This window comes from Gekko japonicus, unplaced genomic scaffold, assembly GCF_001447785.1.
Source record: "Gekko japonicus isolate JY-2015 unplaced genomic scaffold, Gekko_japonicus_V1.1 scaffold3901, whole genome shotgun sequence".
Taxonomy (NCBI): Eukaryota; Metazoa; Chordata; class Lepidosauria; order Squamata; family Gekkonidae; genus Gekko; species Gekko japonicus.
In genome coordinates, this window is record NW_015168777.1 from 39,955 (window position 1) to 54,408 (window position 14,454).

The 14,454-nt window shown below is 43.5% G+C and overlaps 2 protein-coding genes across 2 annotated transcripts; both read left to right on the top strand.

Annotated features, from left to right (window-relative positions):
* Window positions 1-3,201: 3,201 nt before the first annotated feature.
* Window positions 3,202-4,125, top strand: LOC107114247 (olfactory receptor 6Y1-like). The gene has a single exon (XM_015415688.1). The coding sequence runs from the start codon at window positions 3,202-3,204 to the stop codon at window positions 4,123-4,125; it is 924 nt and encodes a 307-aa protein (XP_015271174.1).
* Window positions 4,126-11,956: 7,831 nt separating this feature from the next.
* LOC107114239 (olfactory receptor 226-like) lies at window positions 11,957-12,928 on the top strand. The gene has a single exon (XM_015415680.1). The coding sequence runs from the start codon at window positions 11,957-11,959 to the stop codon at window positions 12,926-12,928; it is 972 nt and encodes a 323-aa protein (XP_015271166.1).
* The last annotated feature ends 1,526 nt before the right edge of the window (window positions 12,929-14,454 follow it).

Genomic DNA, 14,454 nt, shown 5'->3' on the forward strand with positions numbered 1-14,454 from the left:
GTGACTCGTACATGCTTTGTAGGAGGGGGGACATTGGCAGTAGGAACCATGTGATGACATCTTGCCAAGCCCCCCTCCCCAAATCCAGAACTGGCCTCAAGAATTCTCCATATAATATCCAGGGCTCTTTTTGTAGCAGGAACTCCTTTGCATATTAGGCGACACACCCCTAATGTAGCCATGAGAGCTTACAGAGCTCTTCTTACAGGGCTGGTGGCACAACATCACTAGTAGGGAATACTGGAAGTCAGGGCTTTTTTCTCTTTGTTCTTTTTTAAAAGAGGTGTTGGAACTATCAGAAGGGAAATGAAGTTTTCAATATGTATACTGAAAACTCAAGAACTTTTAAACATTTAAAAATAATTTTGTTGAAGAGGTTCCAGAACTCCATTCCAGCACGTTCCTCCAGAAGAAAAACCCTGCTGGAAGTCATGTTACATCACCAGCATGACATTGAGGTAATGGTCCAGTATTTCTGCAAAACTGTATGGTAAAACCATAGGTAAAACCAATGACTTTTGCCCAAACCCTAGAGCATTCTCTTGTCATTCTGATGGTGTGACATCACTTCTGGGTAAATGTTAGTAGTAATTTTGTGCCACCAGTACAGAGCTATTTTTTAAAACACACACAGAGACACACCTCAAAGCAAATTATGTGAATGTGGACACAGGTTAACACAAGCATTGAGGGTAAAATTCCTGGAATCAACATCTTATTCAGGCCAAGCTGAGGATGAGAAATAGAAATTAACCCCGTAGTGTATAGTTTGGCAAGAAGTCACCAATAAATTGCTAGTTAGGACTTCCTGATCCCTATGAATTACTTAGCTCCATTTATTTATATGAGGGAGAAGAACATACACTTTCCCTTCAACCAATGCGAAAGAAAGAAAGAAAGAAAGAAAGAAAGAAAGAAAGAAAGAAAGAAAGAAAGAAAGAAAGAAAGAAAGATTGGTTTTACAAAAAAGTCAATATTTCTTTATATGTATAACATTATTTATAACATAGCATGCTTTTTAAAATCCTGTAGTTCCTGTGTGGGTTAAGGGTTCTCTTTTCTGTGATCAGGTATTAACTGGACTTTTCATGCAATAGCTTCTAGCTGTTCCCATTTTAGTTCTAGGAAACATAGCAAATGAGTGGGGTGAGGACATCTTCTGAGGCTATGACCCTTGGGATTCAAGTGCTAATTTCAGTTCTAGTCCCAAGATGAAGATATGAGAAGATAAGGAGATAATCATGCATGCAACAATACAAACCCACACCAACCCACTCTTCTAACACATGCTGTATGCAGCTGCATAGCAAGACAAGGGCGGGGAAGAAAACTCCCACTCACATATATATCAGGTAAAATCCCTTATTTCTTCTTTTACAAAATTGCTTATTGTGCTTTGACTGAAAGATCTATGCATGTCAAGAGGGAACATATACTCAGTTGGTGTGACACATGCACTAGTTAAGTGTATAAATTTGCACAGATGATTATCTAACAAATATATTTTGTATCCATATGAAAGACAATATGAAACAGTGGGGTTGGTAGTGCATAGACAGTTGGATGTCTTCCTAGAAGACCTGGTCCCATATCTCGTTTATGCCATGCATAACCTTGGGCAAATTACTGTCCCTCAAATCCAATTCCCCTGAAAATTGTAGGGCCAGTTCACATATGCAAGTATATGATTTGATTTCTCATTGTCCACTAGACAGCATTACATTTGAGGGGGTGTGGTGTAATATGGACATTCTATACATGATGATAGCTCTTTGGTGGCACATATATACACAGAATCATTTGATACTTCAGTCATTAAATGATGTATAAACATATTTCAACTGGCCCATGATGACCCCTCATACAAGGCTGCTCTGAGGAGAAATTGAGGTGAAAAAGTATTGAACATGTTTAAATGCTGTAATTTATAAAAGACATTTGGTAGGATCTAGCAAGCTTTCTTGTTCAGAGTTACCAAATTTCTTCCCGCAGCCCCAATCCTACATGGCTCTTGACCATGCTTGTACCATTATCACCAGCACAGCTTATTTTAGTGGGGATTTCTTCCCTTTTCAACATTAAAAAGCTGATTGGATCCAACTGATAGGGCTTACATTTGTCTATCTCTGCACATAATTGCACTATAAGAGAACCTGTTATGCTGCTGATTTGGCAGGCCACTCTACTTCTTAGGAAGACTAAATATTCCCTCTAGAAGTTATTCCTGCAAGTAAGAATGGATGAAAAAAAATATGATTTGTTTAATAGTCCCATGTGCTCTTTAATGCATCAGCTCTTTGGTAGAGGGAAGAAGCTGTTGGCTGGCTGGACTATCTTATTCTGTAATTATATTTCACAGCTAATTGCCCAAATTGATTGTGAAGAGCAGAGCAGCATACAGAGTTACTCCTGTCTAAGTTAATTTTCAGTGGGCATAGCCTGGAGTAATTCTGTTCATGGTGGCACTGTTAGTAGCATGCTATAACAGGGGAGTAAGGGAGTCCAGCTTGCCAACCCTCTAGCAAAGAGCTAATGTGCTAAAGAGGATTCTGATGACAGTTCAGTACATTGGCAAAACCCCTACAGAAATTACTTTGAATGACTGACTTTCAGCTACTGTCCGTGGGCAAAAATGAGGGCAGATTTTTTTTTTGCCTAGTATCCCCCTTGGTTCTGCAGATGGTATTCTTGTAACCTTGTCACAGCAATGGCATCACGAACAATGGCAGACTGACTTGGAAATAAATCCCTGATTTCTAATTAATGTACGTTGAAGGAATTGTACTTGGCATGTCAGTGTTAGACTGCAATCTGGAACCAGTTACATATACTGAAAATAGGGTGCAGTCCAAAGCATGGTTAGGTTGCTTAATCCCATGGAAATCATTGAGCTTTCCATTCAGGGACAAGTTGGTTCATAGATGACTTGAGGACACCTGAATGACAAGGTACAGGTTTGCAGCATTATTTTGCTTGAAGCTGTCAAGTGAAGCAGTTGTATGTAACTTACAACATGTTTGCTGTGACATTTACAGGGGGAAAATAACTTCTATGCCTTTTATCATGATTAAAGAATTTAAAAATGTCAATACTGAAAGGTCTTGTAGGTTGAAAAATGCTAGAGCATGCAAAACCACCAAATGATGTTGCATTGCATCTTTCAGTCTTTGCTAATCACAGCACTGATTCAGCTTTCAAGAAATGGATGAAAGAAACAAGACCAACGTCAGGTATTTCATCCTTCTGGGATTCCCTTCCTCTGCTGAGCTTCAGGTACTACTTTTTGTCCTGTTCCTCCTGGCATATCTCCTGACTCTCACAGAAAATTTTATCATCATTTTAGTCATCCGGCTCAACAGTAACCTTCACAAGCCCATGTACTTTTTCTTGTGCAACCTTTCCTTCCTGGAAATCTGGTACGTCACCATCATAGTCCCTAAAATGCTGGCAGATTTTCTCACACAAGATAAATATATCTCGTTCCAGGGTTGCCTGACACAGTTGTATTTCTTTGTCACCTTCGTATGCAGCGAGTATATCCTTCTGGCCGTCATGGCCTATGACCGGTACTTGGCAATATGTAACCCATTGCGTTACCCAAGTATTATGAGCAACACCTTCTGTGCCCAGCTGTCAGCAGGATGTTGGACATGTGGCTTGATTACCTCTGCCATCAAGCTTACTTTCATTGGCCAGCTGAAGTATTGTGGTACCGACAAGATCAACCACTACTTCTGTGACATTTCACCCCTCTTGAATGTCTCCTGTACCGACTCCTCCCTGGCCGAGCTGGTGGACTTCATCTTAGCCCTTATGGTGATCATGGTCCCACTTTGCATCGTTGTGATGTCATACATCTACATTATTTCAACTGTACTGAAGATCCCTTCAGCTCAGGGCAGGAAAAAAGCCTTCTCCACCTGCAGCTCTCATCTTACAGTAGTGGTGCTGTTCTACTCTACTACACTCTTTACCTATGCACGGCCCAAAGCCATGTATGCCTACAACTCCAACAAATGGGTATCGGTGCTCTACACGGTTGTAGTGCCCCTTCTGAACCCTCTCATATACTGCCTCAGGAACAAGGAAGTCAAAGATGCCTTGAGGAAGACACTGTCTGCTTAAAAACTGATGCAGAATGATTTGTATTTATATTGTATTTATTATTGCTTTATCAAAAACAGATGTGAGCACAAATGGATTTGAGATTCAGTACTCTACTCTTTTCCATCAAATTTAAGTGAAGCGAATTGGTAGTTGTGACAACTTTTTGACAATCGTGGCATAATCTTATTTGTTCCAGGCTGGCTATTATTCTTATAATTATCATTAATACTATGCTTATTGTTGTTGTTCCAACAAAAAAAACCCCACTAACAATGTTCTAATAATTGCTGAGCATGAGTCGAAATATTAACAAGTTTCTGAAAATTATTTTCATCCATTGTGTTGATAATTAATATATTATTTTAAATCATTGACTTGTTTATTTAGTTTCAAAGTCAGAGTGGAGTCAACGTTTGCAAAGTACAGGGAAAGACCTTTGGCTAGCATTGTTATGGGGAGGGGAATTTTTCTTTCTGAAGGGTCCTTTTTAAAGATATGGCCACTAATTCCTCTTGTTCTATTTTTCTTCTTCTTCAAAAAGAGGGGTGAATGAATGAATGAATGAATGAATGAATGAATGAATAATTTATTGCAGTCCACAACCAGATACTAGTTCACACAGCAAATCATTTTGAGGGATGTCTCTTATTGGGAGGGGAATCAAGGCATCTTTTTTGTAACTTCTTCCCTTGCAGTTGTTTTATGTTGCACAACACAAAGTGTTGCTGTGGTTGGATGATAGTAAGGTTTGGGAAGACATTGCCTGCCTCTGAGCATCTCCAGAGTAAAATTCTGAAATGTTGCAGAGCCTCCCTTCCTGCCTTTTTCTCTTTGAATTTCACTTTGATCAAAATCGAATTGATTGGAAACAGTCTCCAGTTCCCTAAAAAAAGTGGGAAAGAAAAGGATTATTGGATTTCAGGGACAAATCGGGTAAAGAGGGATTAAGATCTTAATAATGTTACCTCTAGCCAAGTGCAAATACCAGAACTCCAGAGATGATCTGCAGCCACTCAGCATGCACTGGCTAGAGGAAGGAGGTACTACAAGCTTTCTTTTACCCAGCTTTTTCTCCAAGGAGCTCAAGGCAGCCTCCTTCATTCTCCCCTTCACCATGTTATCCTTATGAAAACCCTGTGAGGTTAGGTTGGAATGAGAGAGCAGGTGGCTCAAGGTCATGCAGTAAGCTCCGAGGCTGAATGGAGACTTGAATATGGGTCTTTCAGGATCAATTGACCCCCTAACAACTCTAGCACACTGCTCAGTTAATTAAATGCTTGGAGCAACTGGGAGACCTTGTTACTTCCTCTGATTTTCTATCTTTCCTCTGTAGCCAGCACAGTCTGTCTTTTTTTATTGGGAGTAGTGGCTTCTGCACAGTCCCAGCCTCCAGACACTCCAGGTGAGCAACAGGAAGTATGGTTCCTCATCTAAACAGGGCCACCACGAGAGAGGACTAGGGGGAGGAGGAGGAGCAGCAGCAGCAACAATATTATTGGGACCTATGGTTGCCAACCTCCAGGTGGGTGCTGGAGATCTCCTGGGATTGTAACTGATCTCCAGACAAGAGAGATCAGTTCCCCTGGAGAAAATAGCTGCTTTGGAGGATGGACTCTATGGAATTCTACCCTGGTGAGATCCCTTCCCTCTCTGAACCCCAGGCTCCACCCTTCAAATCTCCAGAAATTTCCACAGCAGGAGTTGGCAACCCTATTGGGGCCCAAGTCAGTTGGAAGGCCCCACCTGGAGGCTGGCAACCCTAACCAGTGATGTGTTAGGAATCAATACTGCACTGGGTTAAATCCAGCCAGGTTTTTTACTTGCTCAGTTCCCCTCCTTATTATAACTCCTGTCATACATGGCTTTTGTACATGAAGGGCCAATGATTCCCAGTATAGCCAAAAAAATTTGGTGGTCAAAAGGACCCCTCTTTCCTTAATACCCTATATCAGGGGCGTCGAACTCATTTGTTATGAGGGCCAGATCTGACATAAATGAGACCTTGTTGGGCTGGGCCATTTGTGTCATTAAATGTAATGTCAGATAGCGGAGATATAAACTTTATAAAGGACACAAACACAAAGGGTGGTTTTTTTTACTTAAAATAAAATCATGCTTAAAACATTAGCACTCTTGCAATATTTTGTTTATTTAAAAGTGTCTGATAACTGACACCTCTTGCTCTGAATTATTGCATCAAAATGTCTGTGCTGTTGCAATGTTGAGTATGCTGTTCAGGTGTATCTCTGTAAGCTGCAAACCTATGATGATGCAGCAGCAGCAGAACTGGAAGAAGAAGCAGAAGACAGCCAGTTCCACTGCGGGCCAATAGAAGCCTTCTGGGGGCCTGATTTGGACCCCAGGCCGCATGTTTGACGCCCTATATGGCTTGGAGGCAGGGTATCTGAAGGAGAGTCTTCTTCCATATGTTCCTTCCCAGGAATTAAGATCACAGAGAGAGGCCCTCCTGAATGTCCCAGCAATCCAAGAAGCTTGTTTGGTGGGTACACAAGATGAGACCTTTTCAGTGACAGCCCCACGATTATGGAACAACCTGGCCCCCTCTCTTTTGATCTTCAGGAGGCAGCTGAAGATGTTTTTATTTATGATTGTGTTTGATTAAAGCAGTCCTAAATTGTGATTTTAGATTTTGGCTTTATGTATTTCTGTACTCTATGTATTTTATTCATATTGTAAACCACCTTGGGCTCCATAAGGAACATAAGAACATAAGAGAAGCCAATGTTGGATCAGGCCAATGGCCCATCCAGTCCAACTCTCTGTCACACAGTGGCCAAAAATACCAGGTGATATCAGGAGGTCCAGCAGTGGGGCCAGGACACTAGGAGCCCTCCAACTGTTGCCCCCCCCCAAGCACCTAAAATACAGAGCATCATTTGCCCTGGAGTCCCTATCTATACCTTGTGGCTAATAGCCACCGATAGACCTCTGCTCCATATGTTTATCCCATTCCTCTTGAAGCCGTCCATGCTTGTAGCCACCAACACCTCCTGTGGGAGTGAATTCCATGTATTAATCACTCTTTGGGTGGAGAAGTACTTCCTTTTATCTGTTCTAACCCAACCACTCATCAATTTCATGGAGTGCCCACAAGTTCTTTTATTGTGAGAAAGGGCGAAAAGTACCTCTTTCTCTACCTGCTCTATCCCACGCATAATCTTATAAACCTCCATCATGTCATCCCTCAGCCATCGTTTCTCCAAGCTAAAGAGCCCCAAGTGCTTTAACCTTTCTTCAAGAAATGCAACTAATACATTTTAAATAAATAAAATAAATTAATAAACAAAAAAGCTGCTTGGAGCCAATATACCACTACTACTATTTCCTTCTGTTAACAATTACCTCAAGTAATTCATCAGTCAGAGACCAAGACTCGTGTTTATATATATGGAGCAAGGGACAAGTTTGGTCCAGACATAATGCAAAACTATACTTTCACTATGATTAATCTGTGAAACCAGCATTCAGTTTACAGATGAAATTTCAGATTCAGATTTGCCTGGACAGATGCTGTTTTCATCTCCCTCTTCCTGTCTCCAGCCTCCCCTGCAAAGACCTGGCTGGCTTTCTAACCTCCATTGTGGTGAGGGCAGCCCCATGAATCAAACCAGGCTTAAGTCAGGATGTCCACATGCATATGCTGCTCAGAACCTTAGTTAAGTTAAAAAAAATGTTTCAGATCTTGGTTTCAGCTGCCCTGATTAATCATAGTGCAGTGGCCCACATTTAGATAACCACACTACCTGAAATTCCAGGGGGTAGCCATGTTAGTCTTACATCAGAAATAAACAAGGGTCTTGTGATACCTTTGATTATTTGTTTTAGCCAACTTGGGGTAACCCTGTAGGGTTTTCACAGGGTTGCCATTCCCCAGGTGCAGGCAGGGAATCCCCCACTTTTGGGAGCTTTTGCTCACTGCCGGCCAGCTGGCCGGCTGTTCTAGAAACCCCTTCCCACAAACAGTAACATCCCTGCATGATGTCCCCAACTTGCTGATATCATGCACAGTGACACTTTGGTTTGGGGGCAAAACTGTATGGTTTGACCCTGATTTTACCATAGTTTTGCCCAAAAACCAGAATATCACCCCCGATGTTGCCAACACAATGACATCACTTCTGTGTGATGTCAGTGCATTGGGGATATTCCTGCCCACTCCCAGAATGACTCCCAGATTCCCCCCCCCAGCAAGATGAGGGGACCTGGCAACCCTGGGTTTTCAAGGCAAGAGACACTCAGAGGTGGTTTGCCATTGCCTGCCTCCATGTCACAACCCTGGTATCTCTTGGTGGTCTCCCATCCAAATACTGACCAGGGTAGCCTGACCTGGATAGCCCAGGATAGCCCAATCTAATCAAATCTCAGAAGCTAAGCAGGGTTGGCCCTGGCTAGTATTTGGAAGGGCAACCTCCAAGGAATACCAGGGATGTGACACAAAAGGCAGACAATGGCAAACTACCTCTGATATGTCTCTTGCCTTAAAAACAAGTCTAGCTCACCATTCCTAGTGGTGCCTAACACTAAAAGAGCTAGAACTGACTGCCATACAATCTTAGGATCTCCTGGCTATACTACATGCACTGTCATATGATGATAATAACTACTACTACCACCACCACCAGGGCCGGCTCGCCCACTAGGCGAACTAGGCCGTCGCCTAGAGCGCGAGCCAGCCGTTGGGGCGCAGGAGGAGAGGCAGGGGCGGCCGCCAGCAGCCTCTCATAGCCTGCAGCCTGGCCAGGGCAAGAAGGGCGAGGGAAGGGGGCAAAGGGGAGCGTGGTGAGGCAGGCAGGAAGGCACACAAGGAGCAAATCCCCGGGCCACTGCCAGGCCGCCAGCCCAATCAGCGCCCCCAGCTGGAAACTGTGGCGCTGCCGCCAGGCAAGGCCCTCCTGGCTGGCTTTGGAAGGCGCTTCTCCTCCTCCTCCTCAGGGGGAGAGGCGAGGGGCCCCGGCAGGCCGACCTGCAGAGCTGAGGGGCGATGAGGGGCGGGGGTGCGGGGTTGGGGTGCGGGGGGCAGGCAAGGCACACCTCCCCCCTGGCCCGCCACCGCCGCTTGTGGTGTTGGGGGGGAGAGGCGCGGGCGGGTGGCTCTGGAAGGCGCTCCTCTTCCTTCGCAGGTAGGGGGGGAGGCGGGGTCCCCTGGAGAGTCCCTGCACAGGGGGCGCCGGTGGGGAATGCCCGGCTGGCGCTGGGTCCTGCCCCTCGCGCTCCTCCTCCTCCTCTGCAGGTAGCCTGGGGGGGGAGGCGACTCGGCGAGAAGCCCGTCCAGCCTTCCTTCCTGCCTGCTTTTGGCCTGGCTCGGGGCTGCCTGAGACCCGCCCGCTGCACCCGGAGGAGGAGGAACGGCCACCGCCGTTTCCTCTGACTGCCCTGGAGAGTCCCCATGTAGGGAGGCGGCAGCCAAGGCCAGCCCGTGCACCCCTCCAGTGGCTCGGCGATGAGGGGTCCTGTGTTCTGGACGGGCGAGGGGTTCTGCGCTGCACAGGAGACGCTCCTGGCCACGCTGCTCCTGCTGCTGCTCCTGCGCTGCCTAGAGGGAGGCCGCACCTCCGCCCTGGGCCCTCGCTCTCTGCCAGCACCAGCCCTGCGCCCCGTGCAGCCCTCTGTGCTTCCGGGCCCAGACCTGCCTGCCTGGCAAAGGGCCCAAGACTGGCGCGCTTCCCCCTTCCCCTGCACTTCTCTGCGGCCGGCCCTGACCACCACCACCATCATCATCATCTGACCAGGACCAACCCTGCTTAGTTTCTCAGATTGGGATAGCCTGGGCTATCTCTTGACTGTTCAGGAGTACAATAAAAGGATGCTGAAGTGCTGTGATACCTTAAGGAGTATTAATATTTGGTTCTAGGTTTAGCTTTGCCTGACTACAGCCCACTTTTTCAGAGGCACAGTAACCATAGTTTGATTAATTAAGCCATGTTTTTCCATGACAGCTGAAGTGAAGCACAGCTGTCTCGAAGACCAGGTGCCCCCTATAAAGTTTGTTGTAATGTCTCACTAAAATGAATACCAGTTCTAATATTTTACAGGGCTAACATTTTGGAAAAGTTTTCCAGTTAATTCCCTAGGAATGGAGACTATGTTATTGCCTACTTCTAGAGAGTGTCATTTCATCATGTCCCAACTGACCTAATATGTGGAATGTGAAGTACAAACTAAGATAAGTCTATTAAATCAATGCAGGATGAAAGCACCTGAGACCATAACCTTTCTACTAGGTTTGGATAAGTTTGGCTCACTCTGTCTTGCAGACTCAAAACTACTCAATCTGGATACAGTAGAAACAGTTCTTTATTTCAGTGTGCACAGCTTCTCCTCCTAGGAAGAAACACACACACACGCACATCTCCATCCACTGCTATGCAAGTTATCTGATGGAATCCTTCAGCACAGATTTTTTTTAAAAATGTAAGTGTTATTTCTTTAAAGATATATGTATTGACTGTTCAGGAGTACAAAAAAAGGATGCTGAAGAAAGACACATTCAGGTTAGAGCAAAGTTTTAGTCCAGACCAACCAAGTTTTATTCAAGGTATAAGCTTTTGTGTGCCTATATGTATGCACTACCTATATTTGAAGACAGGTAACTTCCATTTCATTGTACCCGAAGATGTGTGAGTGTGGTTACTCATTCACCCATGGAAGTCAGTAAGTCATGCATACCAGTGAACCATCCCCCAGATATACAGTAATCAAGTGCAGAGAAATCAAAATGAAGCCCAAGAGTGATAAAATCAGTCCCAGTTTTCCAGTAAAAATGTGGTTAGTCTAGACTCCAGTTTATTGTTATTGTAACAGACTAACACAGATCTCCTTTGGAGAAAATTAGTACCAGTTTCCAACTAATATTCTGCACATTAAGGAGGGCATTATAAAGGGAACAGTGCCATAGATTTAATGTCGGGGGGGAGGGAGGATAGGCAGTTTTATTGCTTTGTTTATTGTATTACACTGTTTTATTGCATCTTTTTTTAAAAAAAATCTAGTTTCTTTACACTGTTTTTTTGTATATATTATACTATTATTATTGGATTAATTTAAAATTTGGTAATCTTTCTTGACTTTCAGGAAGAAAGGGAGATTATAAATGTGATAGGTGATAGACAGACAGACAGACAGACAGACAGACATTACTAGTATACTACAGGGTTTTTTAAAAATTAAAATAACATCTTTCTTGAATTTGTTATATTTTAAAAATCAATGGTTCACCTCCCTGTTTGCCCTGCATAAACACCAGGATTTGCTTTCTTATTTTTAACTGTTTTTTTATATTTAATAAAAAAAATTTTAAAAAAAAACTTAAATAGAATTTATTACATATTTCCTGGAGGCTGTGAATGAAATGCTTATGGCTACCTTGCAAGCTGCAGGTGGGAAGTGAGACGGTTTGTTTTACATTCTATCTACTGAATTGCTCAGAAAATGGCCTCTTTGATGCTTTTCCTTATATATAATTTGTGTTAGCATTGTTGTTATTATTATTATTATTATTATTATTATTATTATTATTATTATTATTATTATTTTGTAACTCACTGGGGGGGGGTTGTGTGTGACAATACTCACCAGGATTTAGTAGTGGCACTTATGCACAGGACTCTCCCAAGTCCTGATCCTGTGTGCTGGCCTGCCCCTCCCCCCAGCAATAGAAAGGGACAGTGGACTGTAAGAAACAGCCTAGTGGGGATCTGCAGAGTACAGGGGGAATTGTTGGAAATCAGAACAACCTTATATATGTGTACTGGCACCTTTTCCACAAACAAACAAAAGCTGTTAACTAACCATTGTTACTGTTGTTTCTATGCAGAACACGCCTTCTACCATGGAGAGACAAAACCAGTCCAGAGTTAGAGAGTTCATTCTTCTGGGCTTTCCCACATCTGTGGAATTCCAAATCTTGCTCTTTGTGGTGTTCTTCATTGTCTACATATTGGTACTGACTGAGAACATCATAATAATGGTGACTGTCTGGATGAACTTCAACCTCCATAAACCTATGTACTTCTTCCTGTGCAACTTGTCCTTCCTAGAGATCTGGTATATCACTGTCACCCTTCCTAAGACTATGGCAAATTTCCTGATAGAGAATAAGCGCATCTCCTTTGTGGGCTGCATGATGCAACTCTATTTCTTCCTGGGATTAGGCTGTACCGAGTGTGTGCTCCTTGCTGTCATGGCCTATGACCGCTATGTTGCCATATGCTTCCCTCTGCGCTACCCAGTGATCATGACACGCCCTCTCTGTGTCCAACTGGCAGCTACATCATGGATAAGTGGCTTCTTCATCTCTATGTGGAAGGTCCTCCTGATATCACAGCTGACTTACTGTGGTCCCAACATCATTAACCACTTCTTTTGTGATGTATCCCCACTTCTGAACTTGTCCTGCACTGACATGTCCTTGTCCGAGCTGACAGATTTCATCTTAGCCTTGTTTATCCTCCTGACCCCACTCTGTGTCACTGTCCTATCCTACATTTACATCATTGCCACCATCTTGCGGATCCCTTCTGCCAAAGGCCGGCAGAAAGCCTTCTCCACCTGTGCTTCTCACCTCACAGTGGTTGTCATCTTCTATGCTGCCAGCATTTTCATCTATGCCCGACCCAAAGCCATCTCTTCCTTCAATTCTAGCAAACTGGTCTCAGTTCTTTATGCTGTTGTAGTCCCTCTTTGCAACCCGATCATTTACTGCCTCAGAAATCAGGAGGTGAAAGACGCTCTGAAGAAAACTCTGTTCAGGAAACCAGGGCTCTTGGCCTCAGATATGGACATTGGAAAGGGGCAGAAATGAAGGGGAAAGGTAGGGATTAGATACTGGTAAGGAAACAACAATGACACAGCAAATCTCTTTTCAATTACATTTTTAAAGAGGGCAAATTTTAAGAGTCATCACTGGAACCAAGGTTCTCCTCATCTTGGCCAACTTTTAAATGATATAGAACTGAACTATGGATGCAGTTCTGAAAATCTAAATTTGCAAATCTTGCTTTAGCTGGTAACGTTACTGGGTAAAACAGGGTGCGTTCACACGGTCCTTTTGATCATGGTTTGCCGCTTTTCCCTCTCACATTTAAATTTTCCGTTCACATGTGCCAATCTGCCTCCCATGCCGAAGCAGGCTCACTCTCACAATGGTTCCGGCTTTTCCTGCCCCCTGGAAAATCAAGTATTTTCCTGGCACTTGCTCTTTGAATGTACGATTTTGCCCATCTGGACAGCCATCTTTCACAATGATTGTGATTAGGGCTGTGACCACTCTGTGCAATTTTTTTTAAAACCTTCTGCATCTAATCAGCCCAACCCAAAGAAAAATGTTCCTGATTAAATTAAAGTGGAAACAAAGTGCAATTACCTTGCCGGTGTGACCACAACCACACACTGCATGATGCAACTCAGGTGCTTGGAATGGTCAACTTGAAATAAAACAACCTGTGCAAGAAAGCCATGACTAGTTCGGTGCTTTCAAGACCAGTTGGACCCCAGTTATGGTGTTCCCCTGCTGCCTGGAGGCGTCACAGAGTCATATGCTCTTTTTTAGGTGAAAGGGACATCATTTTGCAATTCTTACATTAAAAGTGGAATCTAAATGGTCTCCAAATGGAGTGAGATTGCTGGAGATTGAAAGAGTCCATTCATGAGAACCAAGTTGAGTTAATCATGGTCATGGGACATGGGCTAGATAATTCAAAAATGATCTGAGTTTCTGATTCACTATTGATTAGTATACAATGCTGATGGACTAGGAACCCTCCATTTCTTTAAAAGAATGTATTTAAAAATCATGGGGATGCATATACAGATGCATTTAAAGGTCTGGAACAAATATTACAGTGTTTATAAGTAGAAGGTGATATGAAATATAGGGGGAGGAGTCATTTACTCCAAAGGAATACACATGTATAACTACTTCCTATCTGCACTGATTATATTTTGGGCAATGTGCACAAGGTTCCCAGTCCAGCTTTTCAGACTTCACATAAAGTCACAATTACAGGTTGTGACCCAGCCAGAATTATCTAACGCTGCAGAATTTTGTTCAGTGCCCAAATTCCACTTTACTTTCATACACTAATTTTCCTGGCTGGGCTGGAGAATATATTTCAGAGATTATTTTTCTGATGCTGTGACAAAACATATAGAATGAATGTGCTACATGTGATCCTCCAAATATGCATGATCAGTGCTTCTTAAGAAAGGAGGGAATGTGTGGATTTTCGGCTTCAGTACATGTGTACCAGACCCCAGATAAATTAGGAGGGGGCATCCAAAGCTGTAATAGATATGCATTGTGCCTTTCAGAAGAATTGGTGCTCGCGT